The sequence below is a fragment of the Nothobranchius furzeri genome, chromosome 11 (genome assembly GCF_043380555.1).
Source record: "Nothobranchius furzeri strain GRZ-AD chromosome 11, NfurGRZ-RIMD1, whole genome shotgun sequence".
Taxonomy (NCBI): domain Eukaryota; kingdom Metazoa; phylum Chordata; class Actinopteri; order Cyprinodontiformes; family Nothobranchiidae; genus Nothobranchius; species Nothobranchius furzeri.
Window position 1 is genome coordinate 34,633,913 of NC_091751.1, and position 20,077 is coordinate 34,653,989.

Below are 20,077 nucleotides of genomic sequence, written 5' to 3' on the forward strand. Positions count from 1 at the left end.
TCCCCTCTGGTATCTTCACTGGTACCTTACCGTGGTGGAGGGGTTTGAGTGTCCCAGTGATGCTAGGGGCTAAGGTCAGCGTTGACAAACAGGTCCAAGGCAGGGCAGCTTTATTTACAGGTCCTTCTCAAAAAATGAGAAGTGAAATGTGTCAAGCATAAACCAAGCTTTATTAGACACGGAAATAAATTTCTGAACGAATAGGCTGTTCCCAGAGTGATGCATCAAGGCACCTCAGTGGGATGTCTGTGGGAAGGAAAAAGGGTGGCAGAAAACGCTGCACAACGAGAAGAGGTCACCGGACCCTGAGGAAGAATGTGGAGAAGGACCGATTCCAGGCCTTGGGGGATCTGCAGAAGCATTGGACTGAGTCTGGAGTAGAAACATCCAGAGCCACCATCAGGGCCGTGCAGAGACCTTTGATGGGGCGGGTGCTCAAAGTAAAAAAAAAAAAAAAAAAAAAAGGGCACTAATAGAGCTTAACTTTTAAACAGATTCACAATCCAACAAGTTAGAAAATTCAGATAATGAGACCCTTGGGTTCAAACAACATAATAAAAATATATCAATTAGTGTCATTAGTGTTAATGTTAGTTCATAACTAATAGTTTTAGTTTATAAAGCTGACTTATATCTAGAGATGTTACAACCACATTTTTGCCCCTGATCCAAGTCCAAGTTGTTTGATTTTTGATTATCTTCCAATACCGAGCCCTGTTCTGACACCAGGTGGTGATGCAATGAGTTAAAAGAAGAAAGAAGACGTCCTTCTGTCTGTATTAGTCATTTTGTTATTTTAGCCTTAAAAGGTCACTCGTTCAGGAAGTACATTTAACAGTATTCAAGATACTTTATTGTCATTGCACAGGTGTACAACCAAATTGACTTTGCGCTTACTAAAGACAGCTCTAGTAAAAGCTAGTAAAATAAATGTCAAATAAATGCAACCACAGAGAGTTATCCAGTGTGATCTACAGCTATGTTAGCTGAGATCTTTTTCCTGTCAGTAGAAAATTCTTGATCCCATTCCATGATCTCGATGAACTTAACATTAAACATGAGAGCTCTGCTACCAACCTAACAACACCCTTTACACAAAGACACCATCATCCCATATGTGGCAGGAGTCTAAGAGAAACTTAGAAGAATCTTCTCCAAACACAACATCGCGGTTAACTTTTTTTTTCATTTATTATTAAAATAGGGGGAAAAAAAACAATACTAACAATAAAATGAGGTTTCTCAAACCAAGAAAATGAAAAGGGAACAGAAAGAAGAAAACTTATGCCATCTGCCCCTTTTTAACTAAAATGACATTTATACACTGAAATAACAATAATTATAAATTTGCCTATACAAAGTAATTGCTTGACTGATTAGCTAACTAGAATTCAATTTGTAAAGAAAAAAAGAAATAATTAATAGTAATAATAATTCAAAAAGCAAAAGGATTTTTGCACATATACCTATCCATACATATATCCATTAAAGTGCATCGCATGCCCATATGGTCGCACATACTTCCTATATACATATAGATATACACACGTATCCACTACATATACACATAAACAAACATACATACATATTTATACATATACACATGAATATACCTACACACATCTTCTATAGCTTTATTTATTTATTTATTTTATATAATTGATTTTCACATATATGTTTCCAGTATTTCATTTTTAATTCATTTTTTGAAAGTAAATATCGTTTTAGCATTCTTGATTACATTACCTAGCTTATTCCATATTTTAACTCCATATATAGAGACACAGAGCTCCTTTAGAATTATTCTATGCTTAGGTATTAGGGTTGTCACGATACTAAAATTTCAAACTCGACTTGATACTGGAAAAAAACTCGATACTCAATTTCGATACTATTTAAAAACACCAATTTATTGAACAAGTTTATTCAAAAAATAACATTCCTCAATTTATATTGCAAAAATTAAATGTTAAGAATTAAGTGTATAAAGTGCTTAAACCTTTCAAGTATTTTTTAAAACGTGTATACAAAAACTGGTGAAAGTTAACACTTTAAATCATGAATTGTCTCACTATATATACACTATTTGCAGAGTGGTGTTTTGCTGCTTAAACTCTGTTTAAGGTGCATTTTTGTCATAAGATGTAATGCCATATGTTTTGTTCTGTACTTTTGACCAACTCTGTTGGTCAATAAAGGGAGAAAACGAATTTCTCCACAGTAGGACAAAGGTACATCTACCGGTAATCTTAATAAAAACAGACTGGCGCACGGCAGTGACGTCATTAAAAGCGCCGGTTAGATTAGCCGCAGCTAGTCTGTTTACGACTAGAAATCCCAGACCCGCTCCAAACGAACAGGGGGAATCACGTTAATGATTCCTAACAAAACATTTCGACATGAAGATGTTTTGGAGCAGATAATGTCTTATTTCGAGGCTGCACCATGGGTGCCCGTCCGCACCCGTTATATGGATATACGCTGACGGCGATTCGCCGATGGATCTAAATACCCCGGGGAATCCAAGTAGCACCAAAGTTGTCAGCGTGAGTAAACAAACGTACTGCATGCTAGAAATTAAGTCCGGGTTGCAATAAACGGGAGTTTCCTTTAAGCACATAAGCGTGAAAATACAACTACGTGTTGGACTTGGTATGCTAATTAAGTTGGGCTGTGAAGCGCCTCCCAAATTCGCTGTTTATGTTTTTGTTTATTTATTTGGCAGACAAAACTTGGATCGGAGACAACTCGTGTGGGAAATTGCAATGTAGCCATGCGGCGTCTTCTTCTTCTGTTTGTCTGGGAGGCGGAGGCTGCTTTATGACATCTGGCTGTCGTGCGTGTCGGTGTACTTGAAGAAGGCTGTGTATAATAGTCCATAATATCGATACCACAGGGATGGAATATCTAATTTAGATACCACTTTTAGTATCGATTTATATCTAGGTATCAATTTTTTTGACAACACTATTAGGTATTGTAAATAATTCATGTCCTTTTAGTTCATATTTACTCTGTCTTTTTATAAATCTTCTAAGTAAATTTTTTTACTTTAAACCCCAACACCACCCTCAGACAGAACCTGGTCCATCCAGATGAAAAAACACCCCAACAGAAGCTCACTGGGGTCGTTTATGCAGTCCAGTGTAGTGAGGACTGTCCAGATCTTTACATTAGAGAAACTAAACAACAATCACACAAGTGCATGGCACAACACAGAAGAGCCACCTCTTCAGGTCAGGACTCTACAGTCCATGAAGGACAAGGGACACACCTTTGAAGATGACAAAGTCCATATTCTGGACAGAGAAGATAGATGGTTTGAGAGAAGAGTAAAAGAAGCTATCTATGTCAAATGTGAATAACCCACTTTAAATAGGGGAGGGGCTTAGGTTTCACCTTTCCAGCACCTATGATGCAGCTGTGAATCTCATTGCTAAGCAGTTTCAGTCTAGGTCACACCTTCCTGTGTCTAATCAACATGACTCTCTCACAATAGAGGCTAACGACTCATCAGGATATGGAGAGGCCAGGTACTCAGAGTAGTTTCTGCTAGTTAAATAACAACAGACAGCTACAGCTCATAAGCTTCACTCTCCCATATTCCAGTTAGAATAAGCTCCTCAGAGGAGAAGTGAAATGTTTTAAAGAAACCAAAGAAGTCCAGTTGCCTTCATTCGAACCCTTTGTAATAGTCAATAATAAAGAATACATAATAAACTAATAAAATGTATATAATTATGCACACATTAACTTTTACCATCTCTTTGTGGGAGGCGGAAAATTGATCACGGTTAACCCTCTTATGACCATAAATATAACTGGTATTTTCTTTTTGTTTTATGGCTTTAAAATTGTAATAAAAGTACAAAATGTTTGTAACTCTGCTTCTTTTTTTAGAACGTCAGCTTTCAGTGTCTGGTTTGTATTTAGAGTTTATGTTTATTAAAGTCTGTAAAACTGTAGCTTAAATGAAAAAAAAACGGATTTGAATTTTCTTTACATTTATTACTAAACAGGAACTTCAAAACGACTTGAGCAAACTATTTCAAAAGAACAATTTAAACTCTGAACTGTGTTGCAAACTCTCAGAAAACAGTGTGAACCCTGGACTCACGTTTGCCAGTTTAATGGCCCAGCAGCCAGGCTCCACCATCAGCCTCCAGGCACAGCAGCCTGCCTACATCAGCAGCCTCCAGGCCCAGCAGCCAGGCTCCACCATCAGCCTCCAGGCACAGCAGCCTGCCTACACCAGCAGCCTCCAGGCCCAGCAGCCAGGCTCCACCATCAGCCTCCAGGCACAGCAGCCTGCCTACACCAGTAGCCTCCAGGCCCAGCAGCCTGCCTACACCAGTAGCCTCCAGGCCCAGCAGCCAGGCTCCACCAGCAACCTCCGGGCCCAGCAGCCAGGCTCCACCATCAGCCTCCAGGCACAGCAGCCTGCCTACACCAGTAGCCTCCAGGCACAGCAGCCTGCCTACACCAGTAGCCTCCAGGCACAGCAGCCTGCCTACACCAGTAGCCTCCAGGCACAGCAGCCTGCCTACACCAGTAGCCTCCAGGCACAGCAGCCTGCCTACACCAGTAGCCTCCAGGCCCAGCAGCCAGGCTCCACCAGCAACCTCCGGGCCCAGCAGCCAGGCTCTACCATCAGCCTCCAGGCACAGCAGCCTGCCTACACCAGTAGCCTCCAGGCACAGCAGCCTGCCTACACCAGTAACCTCCAGGCACAGCAGCCTGCCTACACCAGTAGCCTCCAGGCACAGCAGCCTGCCTACACCAGTAGCCTCCAGGCCCAGCAGCCAGGCTCCGCCAGCAGCCTCCAGGCCCAGCAGCCAGGCTCCGCCATCAGCCTCCAGGCCCAACAGCCTGGCTCCACCAGCAGCCTCCAGGCCCAGCAGCCAGGCTCCACCATCAGCCTCCAGGCCCAGCAGCCAGGCTCCACCATCAGCCTCCAGGCTCATCAACCAGGCTCCACCATCAGCCTCCAGGCCCAGCAGCCTAGCTCCACCAGCAGCCTCCAGGCCCAGCAGCCTGGCTCCACCATCACCTCAATACCAGCCACCTGATCCAACCATCAGGCTCAGCCTGGGGCTCCAGGCTCCAGATTCACCGGCAACCAGGACTGAGAGAGAGGTAAGCCTAATACAATGGCCCCTCCTAGAAAAACGGAGAAACTCGAGGAAGATATGGAGGAAATTAAAAAATCATTTAATTTTATGTCAGCCGAGCTGTCTAAGCTAACAGTACAACAGGATCAACTACTATCATTAATGGATGAGGTCAAGACACTGAAATTCAAGCTTGCAGAAAAGGACAAGAAGATCATGGTATTGGAACAGAGGGTGGATGAACTGGAGCAGTATACCAGAAGGGATGACTTGGTGATAACTGGTTTGGAAACAAGACATAGGACTTATGCCAGAGTTACTGGAGATAGAAACACAACTGAGGATGCTCCACAGGAAGAACTCCAGTCACTAGAACAACAAGTGTTGAGCTTCTTGCACAGTAAGAACATTCATATCCAAAGTGATGCAATATCAATCTGTCATACCCTTCCGAGAAAGGCAGACAAATTAAAACCAGTCATCATAGTGCGGTTTGCCATTAGGAAGTACAGAAATGAGTTGTTGAGGCAAGCAAAAAAACTGAAAGGTACAAATGTGTACACAAATGAACAACTGACGAAAAAGAATGAAACAATAGCCAAAGAAGCAAGGGTGCTGAGAAAACAGAAAAAAATCACAGCCACGTGGACAAGAAATGGTGTCGTATGGATTAGAGAGCAAGAAGGTCTAAATGCAAAAATGATCAAAGAGTTGAAAGATCTGGAAGTGTTGCAGGGTAAAAGATGATTTATTGTGTAGCACTGACTAAATAATGGATAGCGGAATCAGTTAAACTATGGATAAGGAAGTACAAATGAATTCATAAAGAATAAATGGATTCCCATGAGAAAATATATGAACTTGACAGTAAAATAGACGAAAGTTTATTTGAGTTAAATATAAATGTAATTATTATGCAGAAGATCAGCTAAATAGTGGGTTAATTAACAAAGATTCATTATCAATCATACACATAAACAGTAGAAGTTTAGTTTCCAAGATGCCAACAATAAAGGACTATTTAGGTAAATTTAAAAGTAAATTAAAAGTCATTGCCATTACTGAGACTTGGCTTTATGATGAAAGGATGACTGAAGTACAAATAGAAGGGTATGAACTTCATTTTGTAAATAGAATAAATAAAAGGGGTGGTGGCGTTGCCCTGTACATTAACAATGATTTAAAATGTAAATTAGATAAGAAAATGACTATGATGGAAGATAATGTTATGGAAATGGTAACAGTGGAAATTATCAATGACACATCAAAAAATATAATAATCAGTTGTGTATATAGTGCACCGGGTTCGTAGATCGGGTCATTTACAGATAAGATAAATGAGTTTGTGGATCATATTAAAAACAAAACATTGTTTATGTGTGGGGACTTTAACATTAACTTAGAACATCCTGTGGAACTGAAAACATCAAGTGTTTTCTTTTATATGATATATAGTTTAGGTTTGGTTCCTTTGATAAACAAACCTACCAGGATCACAACCCAAAGTGCAACAATAATTGATAATACATTCACTAATAGAAAGGAGGACGGAGTCAAGTTCCTATGCTCTGGGTCGCTGGAGCACTGGCAATAAAGCTTATTCTGATTCTGACGTTAAAACTGGGATATTGATGACAGATATTAGTGATTATTTACCTATTTTTGTAGTGTCTAAATATCACAATAACAATAAAAATATAATAAAACATAATTTTATTAATTATAAAAGAAATAAATCAGTTAAAGCCCTGGAGGACCTAAATAAAGATCTTAAAATGCAGAACTGGGCGGAAGTCTATGTCAGTGATGTGAACAATGCATATACATCCTTCATGAAAATACTGCTGAAATCGTTTAACAGTAGTTGTAAATTAATTAAAATAACAGGTAAAAGGGACAACCAACCATGGATGACTAATGGAATTAAAAATCCATGTGCAAAAAAAATAGTCTGTATGTGAGATTCTTAAAGTTACAAACAAAGGAAGCTGAAGATGGATATAAAAATTAATTAGTAACAATAATTAGGAAACAGAAGAAAGAGTACTATGGTGAGCTATTGAATAAGAACAAAGACAACATCAAGACTACATGGGGAATAATAAATAATGTGATTAACAGAGAAAATACAAATGCAAGACTTCCAAACTACTTTGTAAAGGACAATAAAGACATTTATAAAGTTAAAGAAATTTCTAATGAATTCAATGATTTTTTTATAAATGTAGGAAGGAGTCTGGTGGAAAGCAAACCAATAATTCACGATACAATGAATACAATACCCAGAAATGTCAATAGTATTCTGCTTGACAAAGTAGAGCAACAAGAAATAAGAAACATTGTAAAAAACTGGGGAAGCAAAAGATCAACTGATTGTGATGATCTGGACATGGTGACTGTAAAAGCTATAATTGAATCTGTTATTGAACCATTCACTTACATCTGTAATCTGTCACTATCTACAGGAGTCTTCCCTGATTTAATGAAAATTGCCACGGTGGTTCCATTATTTAAGAGCGGTGATAAACAGAGTTTCACTAATTACAGGTCAGTGTCACTGCTTCCACAGTTTTCCAAAATATTAGAAAAAGTGTTTGCATTAAGGTTGGACAAATTCATTGACGAAAATTCAATTTTAAATCATGAACAGTATGGCTTTAGGACCAAACATTCAACAGCAATGGCAGTGATGGATTTAGTAGATAAAATTTCATCAGCAATTGACAATAAAAACTATTTCATTAGTGTTTTTATTGACTTAAAGAAGGCATTTGATGTCATTGATCATTCAAGGTTACTTTTTAAATTACACCGGTATGGAATAAGAGGGGTGGCGCATCAATGGGTTAATAGTTATTTACGCAATAGAAAACAGTTTGTTCAAATAAATAATGCTAAATCTGAATTAAAAGATATTGATTATGGTGTGCCACAAGGGTCAGACCTCGGACCTAAACTGTTCATATTGTTTATTAATGACCTGGTAAATGTATCTAATTTACTTGGCACAGTTTGATTTGCAGATGATACTACATTGTTTTATTCAGGATTAAATGCACATGAAGTAACTCAAGTGATAAACAGTGAATTGATTAAAGTATAAAAATGGTTTGATATAAATAGACTGTCACTGAACCTGAACAAAACAAACTTTATACTGTTTAATAACAGAAGAAGCTGTGATGTATCTTTAATGATAGATGGAATGGAAATTCAAAGAGTAAAAGAAACCAAATTTCTTGGAGTCATGTTCGATGAGTCTCACGTGGAAATCACATGTAGGTTATATAAAGGGGAAAATCGCCAAAGCCATAGGTGTATTATATAGAGTCAAGATTCCACTAAATTTGTCGGGGTTGTTAACATTGTATCACTCACTGATTGAACCATATTTATTTTATTGTTTAGAAATTTGGGGAGCCACTTGCAAAACCTTTACACAACCATAGTTCATTTTGTAAAAAAGAGCATTGAGAATCATTAATAATAGTAACTATAGATATCACACTAATCAATTATTCATTAGATACAAAATACTGAAATTTCCTGACTTGGTAGAGTGGAAAATATTGCAAATAATGTACAGAGCGAATACGAGTAATCTACCAACTAATATTCAGAAAATGTTTCATAAGAGAGTAAGTGGGTACATGTGAAAAGGAACTGATGTCTAAGAAACCTAGATTCAGAACCAAAGTGAGGGAATGTAACATTTCTGTAAATGGTGTAAGATTGTGGAATGCCATTAACAAGGAATTTAAAGAATCAACTTCACTTGCTATATTTAAAAAAATGTATAAAATCGAATGTATTTAGTAATTATGAAAAGGAGAATTATAATGTCAAAGATTAGACATGAAATTTTAGAAAGTGACTGAGGTTACACTGTGTTTGTTTGGCGGATAATTTTATTTCGTAAAAAGGGGCAGAAATCATAAGATTTTTTCTTCTATCTGCTCCTTTTCATTCAAATGTTTTTTTTCAATATGTTAATGTATCCTGTATTTGTTTGTGTTTATTTTATACATTGTGAATGAAATAAAAGATAATAAAGAAAATGACTGTCTGTGACCACAAGTCTATGCTCTGGTCCAGAGAACGGGATACAGTAAAATAAATACTAGGTAACATAAGATAACACTCATACATCACAACTGTAGCTACATTTCTACCAGCATTATAAAGTCCAATAAGCCATATAAAAGGTTAAATCTAAACATTTCATTATAAAAAGTCAACTAATAAAATTCTGCACTGATTAAATTCTATTTTCAGCTAAATAAATATTTAATGTAAATATAAATAATGCTGAAATGAAGCTGAATCTTCCATTTAGTAAACAGCTGAGTGTTCAAATAAAAACCAGTGTGACTGTAATCTGTCCCTCCTGTCACCATCTACAGAAACAGCCTTCTGGGATACCTGACCAACCAGGTGGATTTTATCTGTGATGTTTCCATAACTTTATAAAAGCTGCTGATGAAGATGATCAGAATGTTTCGTCCCTTTGGTTCTCTGCTCTCCCGTCGCGGTTCGCGCCGTTTCTTTCTGTGACACTGCAAAGCTGGTTTCCCTCTAATAGCGATTTTTTGAGTAACATGAATTACATCATGTAATACATGTTGAAAAGCTCGTTTAATGTACTTTTAGAAACCGTTTGAATTATTTTTATTCGATTTGTAATTCAGAAGTTATGACCCGGAGAATCTAGAGTGAGAAATATCAACATCTGTGATTCTTTGTTGTCAGTTTCTTCTTAAGGGGAAGTCTCTCTCATGTCCCATTTTCTGTCTCAGACATGCAGCTACCCGACTGCTCCACACACACTAGCCACGGACTCAAAGGCACGTAAACAAAAGCTCTGATATTAAAATCCATCCAGCTGACGTGAAGCAGGCAGAAAAAATAACTTACAGGTAGATGAACACAGACTCCTGCCCACAGACAAACACCAGCCTGTCGTCTCCATGGCTGCAAGGTAGAGCGACAGCAGGGACAACCAATCACACGTTAGTATGATGCGGCAGAGCCAATCAGTGAGCTTGTAGGTGGGTCTAAGGGAAAATAGGCTTCAGCTTGAGGCGGCTGCCTCCGCATGGTCCTAGTGCCTGATATGTATCACAGTATAACAGTTTTGAATGGTAAAATCTGACGAAAGTATGGAAGAAGGGCACTTTGGGTACTTCGGACAAAAGGGGCAGGGGCGGGGCGGGGCAGGGCAGGCCCCCCCCCCCCCCCCCCTCACACACACACACACCCCGCACGTGCTTGGCTACCGTGTACGGGCGTGTGCAGGAAATGGTCTACATGTGCCGCATTCCCCAGTTCAAGTCACTTTTGAACCAGAAACAGTGGCAGAAGCGCCTGACCAGGTTACAGAGAAGCAGCACTGGACTGTTGCACAGTGGTCCAAGGTACTTTTTTCGGATGAAAGCAAATTTTGCATGTCATTCGGAAATCAAGGTGCCAGAGTCTGGAGGAAGACTGGGCAGAGGGAAATGCCTAAATGCCTGAAGTCCAGTGTCAAGTACCCACAGTCAGTGATGGTCTGGGGTGCCATGTCAGCTGCTGGTGTTGGTCCACTGTGTTTTATCAAGAGCAGGGTCAATGCAGCTAGCTATCAGGAGATTTTGGAGCACTTCATGCTTTCATCTGCTGAAAAGCTTTATGGAGATGAAGATTTCATTTTTCAGCAAGACCTGGCACCTGCTCACAGTGCCAAAACCACTGGTAAATGGTTTACTGACCATGGTATTATTGTGCTCAATTGGCCTGCCAACTCTCCTGACCTGAACCCCATAGAGAATCTGTGGGATGTTGTGAAGAGAAAGTTGAGAGACGCATGACCCAACACTCTGGATGAGCTTAAGGCCGCTATTGAGGCATCCTGGGCCTCCAGAACACCTCAGCAGTGCCACAGGCTGATTGCCTCAATGCCACGCCGCATTGAAGCAGTCATTTCTGCAAAAGGATTCCCGACCAAGTATTGAGTGCATAACTGAACATAATTATTTGAAGGTTGACTTTTTTTGTATTAAAAACAAATTTATTTTATTGGTCGGATGAAATATGCTAATATTTTTAGATAGGAATTTTGGGTTTTCATGAGCTGTATGCCAAAATATTAGAAACAAAAGGCTTGAACTACTTCAGTTGTGTGTAATGAATCTAATATATATGAGAGCTTATTGTTTATCAGTACATTACAGACAATAATGAACTTAATCACAATATGCAAATTTTTTTAGAAGAACCTGTATATAGTACATTTCATACACAGAGACAATTCAATGTGCTTTCCATTAGCAAGAACAATAAAATCTACGTGACAGAAAACACCATTTAAAATTTTAAAAGAAACAAAGTTAAAGAGTGAGCAGTTACAGTGCAGCATAAGATCATTTATTCAAAGGCTGAATTTTCATTTAAAATTTTCTAGAGCTGGGCCACATCTGAGGTCATGAGGAAGCCGATTCCATCTGTGAGCAGCATAGCAGCTTCACCCTGAAGGTTCTGACCCGGTTCTACCAGCTGATTGTTTCCTGAGGATCTCAGAGCCCTGCTGGGCGTAGACACCTGAAGGAGATCTGACATGTATTCTGGCCCCATGCCATTGAGTGATTTATAAACTAGTAGAAGTACTTTGAAGTCTATTCTGTAGTTTACTGGTAACCAGTGTAGAGATCTAAGAACAGGAGTGATGTGCTCCGTTCTCTTAGTTCTTGTTAAGACTCTAGCAGCAGCATTCTGAACAAGCTGCAGTTGCTTCACAGCTTTTTGGGGAAGACCAGTTAGGAGATCACTGCAGTAGTCCAGCCTGCTGGAGATGAGTTTCTCTAGGGCTTGTCTGGGCATGAGAGGTGAGGGATCAGACAAAGGACAGCCCACAGACCACTTACAGTGGATCGCCTACATAGGCTCAGCTGTGGCGCTGCACCACGGCTGAAATTCCACCGCTCACGGACAACGCACGGCAGCCAAACGGTCCACAAGCAACGACCACACACACACACTCTCTCACACACACACACACACACTCTCTCACACACACACTCTCACACACACACGTGCACCACAGATGGAACATTTTCTAGGGGAAACACTGACTTATGATGAATCATATAAATGGACAGTATTCCTTCACCTGGACGCGGGTCACTGGAACCCCCTCCAGAGCCAGGACAGGAGAGAGGGGGGGGGAGCGCCTGTTGGCCAGGTTGCCAGATTTTCACTCACCGAGCCCAGCAGGGCACAGGCCGAAGAGGAAATATGGGTCCCCCTTCCAATGGGCTCACCACTCAAGGCAGGGGCCAAAGGGGTCGGGTGCAATAAGTGATGGGTGCAGGGTTGCAACGATTATACATTTTGGTGGTACCATTAAAGTCTGAGAAATAATCACGATTATTTTACATAAATTGATTTCACATCAGTATTAACACAGATAAGTCACACACACGTTCTATAAATTACTGATAAAAGCCATGATTACATTCTATAAAGGCTCTGAACCTCTGAAATGTCTGTTGTTCCCTTTCAGGGATTTTGCTTAGAAAAATTCGCTCTACTACTGATTTGCAACGTAGATGTTTTACCTTTTAGCCTGAAGGTGTTCTGCTGTGTGATGAAGCTGCTAATGCAGGGATTGAAGCAAAAAAAATTCTCATCTGACTGAAAATTATTGGGGGGGGCTCACATTATTTACACGCAGCCACTATTCAGGTTTTGATTGGTTTTAAGGTCAGTATTCTTGGTTCTGAAAAATGTGGAATAACCCGTTCACATGCACAGTGTTTACAAGTGTGGGTGTTGAGATTTCTCTGAGGTAAAAAAGATGATAAGTATTAAAGTACTCTAGGGGTGTCGGGGGCATGCCCCTCCGGAAAAAGATTATTGGACATTTTATATTTAAACGCATCAGTCTGGTGCATTTTTGGTGGGAAAAGTAGAGTTACAGGCTGGTAGCTATGCATGATAAAGTATCTATACATGTTCATTATAATGATATATTTGAGTTAACAATGTTTTCCAGTCCTTTCTTAACCCATTATGAACACAGACTACAGTGAAATCCACTGATGCATCCATGCTGCTCAGTACCAGAACTGCACTAGATACCAAAGGAACCAATCAGCTGGCAGAGCTCCATGTTGAACGTGTGAGCTGCAGAACTTGCAAAACTACGCGACTCAATTTAAGGAACAAAGTAGAATCCAGCTGCTGTTGTTTATTTGTTGTTGGTGTTTATAGAAACTAAAGATATCTGCAGGGCTTTAGGCCCAGGGCAGAGTTTTATACCTCAGACCAGTTTTAGATCATGACCTGTTATTAATAATATCATGTTCTTTACACCAGTCTGAATATTCTGTAATGTTCACAGACATCCAAACCTAGAAATGAAATATAATCAATATTAAAATAAAAAATATTAATATTCTTTTCATTAAGATTAGTCATCTGTTATACTTATTTACATTTGATGGTAATGTGGCTTATTTACAAGGACTTGGCTCATGTTAGTGTTAGCTTTTTGTTAGAACTAGCTACAGCAAGCTGCTGCAGGGTTGTTTATGACAGAAGCTGCAAACTTGTTAAGTGCCACTTAACATTCATGGATTCACCCATCTTGACTCACGACGAGGAAGGCTGTTGTTGGTTTAGCGTCCAGGATGCGGCACAGAACGTCTTGGCTAGTAGAAGCAAACCATTAGCATTAGCAAGTTCACCACACAGCAGAACTCCTCCAGGCTTGTGTTATTTGTGGACACAGAACATCAGCATAGCAGAGCAAACAGAGTCAGAGGTAGAGTTGTGTTGCTGTTAGCCAATCAGAGGAGAGATGTCCACATATCGAGAAATAAGACTCCAGATCCTGTCGTCTGAAGCTCTCCTCCAACTGATTCAGCTGCGTCTGATGTATGCTAGGTCACAGTTTGAACTGGGGTTTAAACTAAGTTTGGTGCAACAATCAATCAATCAATCAAACTTTATTTCAGACAAGGGATATGTCCATAACAAGAATAAAAAAATAAAAAATAAATAAATAAAATAAAATACAAACACATTCTAATTACAAACCGTATAGGCAGTTGCTCCAATGTTTAAAAAGGACTGAGGAGTACCTCGTGTCACTGTAAGATAAAGATGACAGCGCTCTAACAACCGCGTTAGCTGACAAACTCAGTCGGCAGATGAATTTGTACATGAAGAGCCTCAGAAGCGCATGAAAAGTTGGGATGTTACTCGTAACAAACATGTGACTTGCCGAAGTCCATCTAGGGAGCTTCATGAGGATTCTAAAAGCATCCTGATAAGCCACTTGAAGCTTCTTCATTACTACCTTACTATAGTTGCACCACAAGTGGGCTGTATAGAGAGGAGTACAAAAGGAACGAAAGAGGGACACTTTTACAGGATCTGAGCACATGCCAAAGTTACGTGCCAGAGTGTTAGCCTGCATGTACAGCTTACCGCATTGCCTCTTAATGTCCTCGTCATCACAGAGGTCACTTCTTAAAATGTGCCCCAAATATTTTACTTTGCTTACCACTTCCAGGACCTGATTTGTTAAGTTAAAAGATGGAAAATTAAGCTTCAGGTCCCCTTTAGTAGCAGCAATCATAACCACACTCTTTTTAGGGTTAAACAGGATGTCAAATTGCTCACCATACTTAGCACATGCCCTGAGCAGCTGCTGCAGGCCTGCGCTATAGGGAGACATGAGGACTAGGTCATCTGCATATATTAAATGATTTACCAGTCGGTCACCCACCAAGCATCCAGTCTTACTAGCATTCAGAGTAACAGACAACTCGTCAAGGTACAGGTTAAAAAGGACAGGTGACAGAATCCCGCCTTGTCTGACTCCATTTGATACGGAGAAAGGTTCAGACACTTCTGTCCCCCACTTTACCTGCATTAGTTGATGAGAGTACCAGAAGTGCAAAATCCTAACTAGATAAGAAGGGACCCCTCTGTTTTGTAGCTTGATGAATAATTTCTGATGATTGACTCTGTCAAAGGCCTTAGACAGAATTTAAACTTAAACGATGATTTAATCTGATTCTTAAGATAAACCTTGTTGGTACAATCCAGCCTCAGTAAAGAAAACTGCAAGAAATCAAACGTTCCAGCTAAAAGTTTCACATGAACGTGCTTTTATTCTGAAAGTGTCTGAGAGATCATCAGGACTGGAGCTCCCCTTAAACATAAACAAACTATATAAGCAACAGTTGGACTCCTGTCAAAAGGCCACTGAACTATAATTTCATCCCGGAGTCCACCGGGGAGCTGGATAATCATAGGTTTATGCCGAGAAGTCCAGAACATCTGAAAACTTGTCCATATTCAGGTAAATGTTCACAACACTCAAGTCTAACCAAAGTCATGGTGGTCCAGAATAAAAGCGCCAACCCACTCCCTGCTCCAACAAGAAGTCGGAAAAGGTTTGGGAGAAAACTACATGTACCACCTCTAAAACCTGCAGAAACACCAAACCCATGGTTCGGGTTCGGTTCTAGCTAACGACTGATCACACCTGTCTAGGGATGTCCTGATACAACCTCTTCACTTCCGATACGACATCGATAATGCAGCCTTCAGTATTGACCGCCGATACCGATATCAATCTGATGAATCAGCACAGATCATACAGACGGTTACCTATTTTTCATAATGTGGAAGGAATGAAAGGCTTGATCAAGTGACATTACTCAATCGGAGAACTAGAGCCAATAGTAGTGAGTATGAAAAAAATTTACTTCTTTTAATCATTGGTTGCATAACATAATATATGACAAGTGAATATTGATTTACATAATTTAAGTAAGCAAATAAAAGGTATCTTAAAGTACTAAATACTAATTCAAGTTAACTTCAGTTACGTTTTACTGTCAGCATATGATGGGAACAGCTGAGGGCACGGACATATGAAAAACACAATACTGTCCCTTCACCAACCGCTGCAAGTTGTGTCCTAAGTTTCAGCCTCACACTGAGAAAATCCTCATGCCGTGTTATGTGATGCTGCTTCAAACGTGCAATGAGGACGTATTAAACATTCCTGGTTCTGTTCCACCACAGGAAGCTTGTGCATGGCAGTGTTGCATCGTCTTATGGACTTAAACATGCTACACGGTCGACATTGCTCCCTGCTACTTTGCTAGCATGCACCTTTCTCATCCCGTGGGATCTGGCCGCAGCTGGATAGAATTACTGGAATGAAATTTAAAGTGGAACGGACCGCTTATATCGGAGATTTTTGATGCAGGCCGTTATAATCCGATACAGCGTTTTTGGGACGGGACATCCCCACACCTGTCCATAGTACAATCACCGGAGACATCCAATCAGCAGCAAGCAGAGTCAACATGGTGTTAACATGCCATGAAAACATGTGGAGAGCTCCTGCAACAGGAATGCCAGAGTGTCGGAGCTGCAGTGAACGCAGCATGCAGCAGCAGAGTGTTGGATCAAGTTCCAGTTCCATGAGGATGCTCGCTGCACACAGCGCTGCAGGCAAACTTTCACACACACACACACACACACACACGGTGAAAGACTGAGCTGATGGAGGACGAAGAGCTGAGGTGACATTCCCAAATAAAACAGCCACTGCTGCTCTTTATCCAGCGACACAAAGTTCAGGCAGCATGATGCAGGAAGTACGACGGTCACATGACAGAAACATACCTCGATCACAGCTGTTCCCCATCATCTGAGGAAGTCACACACACACACACACACACACACACACACAAGCAGGGTCAGACAGGACTGGCCACCGCAGCTGCCACCAACTGTCAGCCAATCAGGTTAAGCTGCAAACATCAGTCTTCATCCCGTCAACATTCTACAGCTTCCCTGCATCCTTCCTCTCCGACCTCTACTCCATTCGGCTCCTCCTCCCTCTCGTCCTCCGGCCGGCTGCGCCTCCCTCTTTTCATTCTCTCTCTCCTCCCTTCAGCTCTGTGTGTGTGTGTGTGTGTGTGTGTGTGTGTGTGTGTGTGTGTGTGTGTGTGTGTGTGTGTGTGTGTGTGTGTGTGTGTGTGTGTGTGTGTGTGTGTGTGTGTGTGTGTGTGTGTGTGTGTGTGTGTGTGTGTGTGTGTGTGTGTGTGTGTGTGTGTGTGTGTGTGTGTGTATTGGTGGGAGTTTGATGGTTTGATTGCTGCTGACCAAATGATTTGGTGCCTTTGAGCAGGTCACCAGGTGTTCGGTTTCTCTATCCAAGGTGGATGGCTGCTGGTACCGGTTCTGGTTGTGATGGGACTGAACACGGGTCACACCTCAGACTCAGCTCATCTGCAGAAACTGAAGGTAAGTTTAATCCGGGTCAGAGCCGGGAACTGGGTCGGACTGAGACTAGCAGGAGCTCTCAGATCGCCTAACCCAGATGAGAGAATCTGGCAGAACCAAACCTCCCGGACCTCTCCGGTCTATTTGTAAAAACTTGTGGTAAGATTAAGGTGAGGTGCTGAAGGAGGCGGAGCTTAGAGAGGATGCCATCAGATGTTTGATTGCCCATCAGCCTGCAGGAGAGAGGAAGAGCAGCTGGACTCACAGAACCAACCAGAGCTGGTGTATAACCAGAACTTCTGGTACCAGAACCAAAAACAGCAATACTGAAACATTAAAAAGTGTCACTTCCTGTTTGAATACTACCACCAAAAAAGCAGCAAATACATCTCCTAACTCCTAGAACGGGTTTGGGTTTTCCTCAGAAATACAGTTATGAAACGACCCGACTCAGGTCAGCTGGTACTCCACCAGAACCCAAATTCTGGGTTCTGGTGGAGTTCCTCTGGTGGAGTTTCCTCTGGGTTCTGCTCAACCTGGTTTATAACCTTGAGCAGAACCCACATGACCCAAATGTGTAAAGCTGCAGAACCAAAGCTGGATCCAGTTAACCAGGAAGGCTGATCAGACAGCTTCCAGAACCAGACTGGCCCATCACCTGGCTAACCTTTGACCCAACAGTGGGCGGAGTTCTGGCTGGGACCGGTATACCCAAGTGCAACGAGACGCAGCGATAAAGGAAGAGTGATGTCATCAGAGACAGGAATGCTGGGAATGTTTTTGACACTCCTGTCGGTTCATTCATGGAATGACTCACCGGAACCAATGAGGAGGCATGAGGACAAGGTAACAGAACAGTCCAAACAAAAGTCCTCAACAGAACTGGTTGTGCCGGCTCATCCCTTGAGTTGATCCATTTCCTGCCTGAAGGTCTCAGAGGTCAACGGTCAGATTAAAAAACATCCTATGAATATTTTCTGGTACCAGAACCAGAGTCTAGAATCAGCCAAACCGCTGATTTAGAACCAGTTAGACTTGAATACATGCGGACCGGATCAGGGGTTCTGAGCCCAGTGCTGTGATGTCATCATGAACTTCATGAAGAGTCAGGATGGGATTCCTGGAGAAACAGTCCTAGTTCTGAAGCCTCAAGCTGGTTCCGGACTTCTCTGTGTTCCCAAAGGTCGACTTTCACAGGAACAATTTGAAGAATTTCTTTCATCTGAACAGAACCGGTTCTGTTTGCCAGGCAGACACTCCTTTGAGTGTCTGAGCATCAGTCTGACCCGACCCAGAACCACCCCAGGTAAGAACTGAGTCCTCAGCAGAGATTGGATCAGAACCAATGGAGTCATGCTGATGTCCAAACAGTGTGTAAGGTTCTGTAGGTTCTACAGGCATGACCCGGTCCAGTACCCATCAGGACGGGCAGACAGAACAGGACCGGAACCCAACAGGTGTGTGTGTGTGTGTGTGTGTGTGTGTGTGTGTGTGTGTGTGTGTGTGTGTGTGTGTGTGTGTGTGTGTGTGTGGTGTGTGTGTGTGTGTGTGTCCAGAACCGACCGGTACATCTCTGAATAAATCTAGTTTCTCGGAACCAGAACTTTTCTGTTCGTCAGAACAAAAACCAGCTCTTGTGAGTTTAACTGAACACAGCAAAACTTTGACTGGACCTTCAGCGGTTCTGTTGTGGGAACAGAACCCGGGTCATCTTTTATTTATTCTCCACAATAAAAGCCTCTCTCCAGTAAGTGTTACTGGTTTAAATGGTCCCAGTCCTCTCAAAAGGGCCGGTTCCGTTTTCATTTTACTCTAAATTCAATCAATGGCAGGAAAACAAAAGAGTTCGGCTCTGACCCAGATCACTGAACTTCCCAGCCGGACCCATGGAGGTCCGGTTCACCTCTGGTCCGGTGGCTAGAGCAGCAGCGGGACACTCCGACAACTTTCACGAGCCACAGGTGCGAGCTCCGAATCGGAACCGAGCCGTCAGAATCCCCAGAGGAGGTAAAGGAGAAGACTCACCCAGAGGGTCCATCAGAACCGAGCTAAACCCATGTCCTCCACCGGAGATACCCGTTTAGTCCCAGCGAGTCCTCGCCATAGGAATAACACACAGTTCCGGTTCACTTCACAATAAAAGCCTCGAAACGTTCGCGGCTTCTGCAGCTGAGTTTATTTTCTAGTTTGTTTTTTACTCCTTCAGAGGGGACAGGATCAGAACACACACCTGTCGTTTCTCTGGTGCTCCTTGGTTATACTCATTAAATTCCTTGATTTATTTTTTACTGATTCGAGGCGTCGTTAAATGTGCGAACTACAATCGGAACATCTTTTACTGGCGCACAGTGTTGTAATCCAGGTGCTGTGGAGGAAAAGAGAGACCAGCAAAGACAGAAACCACTGCAAAAGTTTGGGATCAAAACTACAGGTAGATTGGCTAATCCTAAACTAGCGCGTCGCACTCTCGAATCACGATCAAGTGGAGTTCAGAATAAAACGTGATGGTTGTGAATGACTAAACTCCAGATGCGGAAGATCTCTGCAGCTGCATGGAGCAGAACCGCTGCAGCTGCTACCTGGAGTCTGCTGTTGTTGCTACTGGCGTTAGCGAGTCTGCTCCACACGCCGCAGTAGGACTATGTACGGCAAGCCGTTGTAGCATGTAATTCACA

General features: G+C 41.6%; 1 protein-coding gene across 5 annotated transcripts in view; it reads right to left on the bottom strand.

Moving 5' to 3' along the window:
• The window catches only part of rasal2 (RAS protein activator like 2), an 83,076-nt gene that overhangs the window by 25,971 nt on the left and 37,028 nt on the right, over nucleotides 1-20,077 (bottom strand). Inside the window, exon 1 of one of the 5 annotated variants that reach the window (XM_054743794.2) lies at nucleotides 19,428-19,553. The exons of 3 other annotated variants lie outside the window; for them this stretch is intronic. In XM_054743794.2, the coding sequence (XP_054599769.2) occupies nucleotides 19,428-19,440 (13 nt within the window). In that variant the 5' untranslated portion in view covers nucleotides 19,441-19,553. Of the gene's footprint in view, nucleotides 1-16,799; nucleotides 16,916-19,427; nucleotides 19,554-20,077 lie in introns of those variants that run through there. One more of the 5 variants, XM_054743790.2, reaches the window with a different exon arrangement.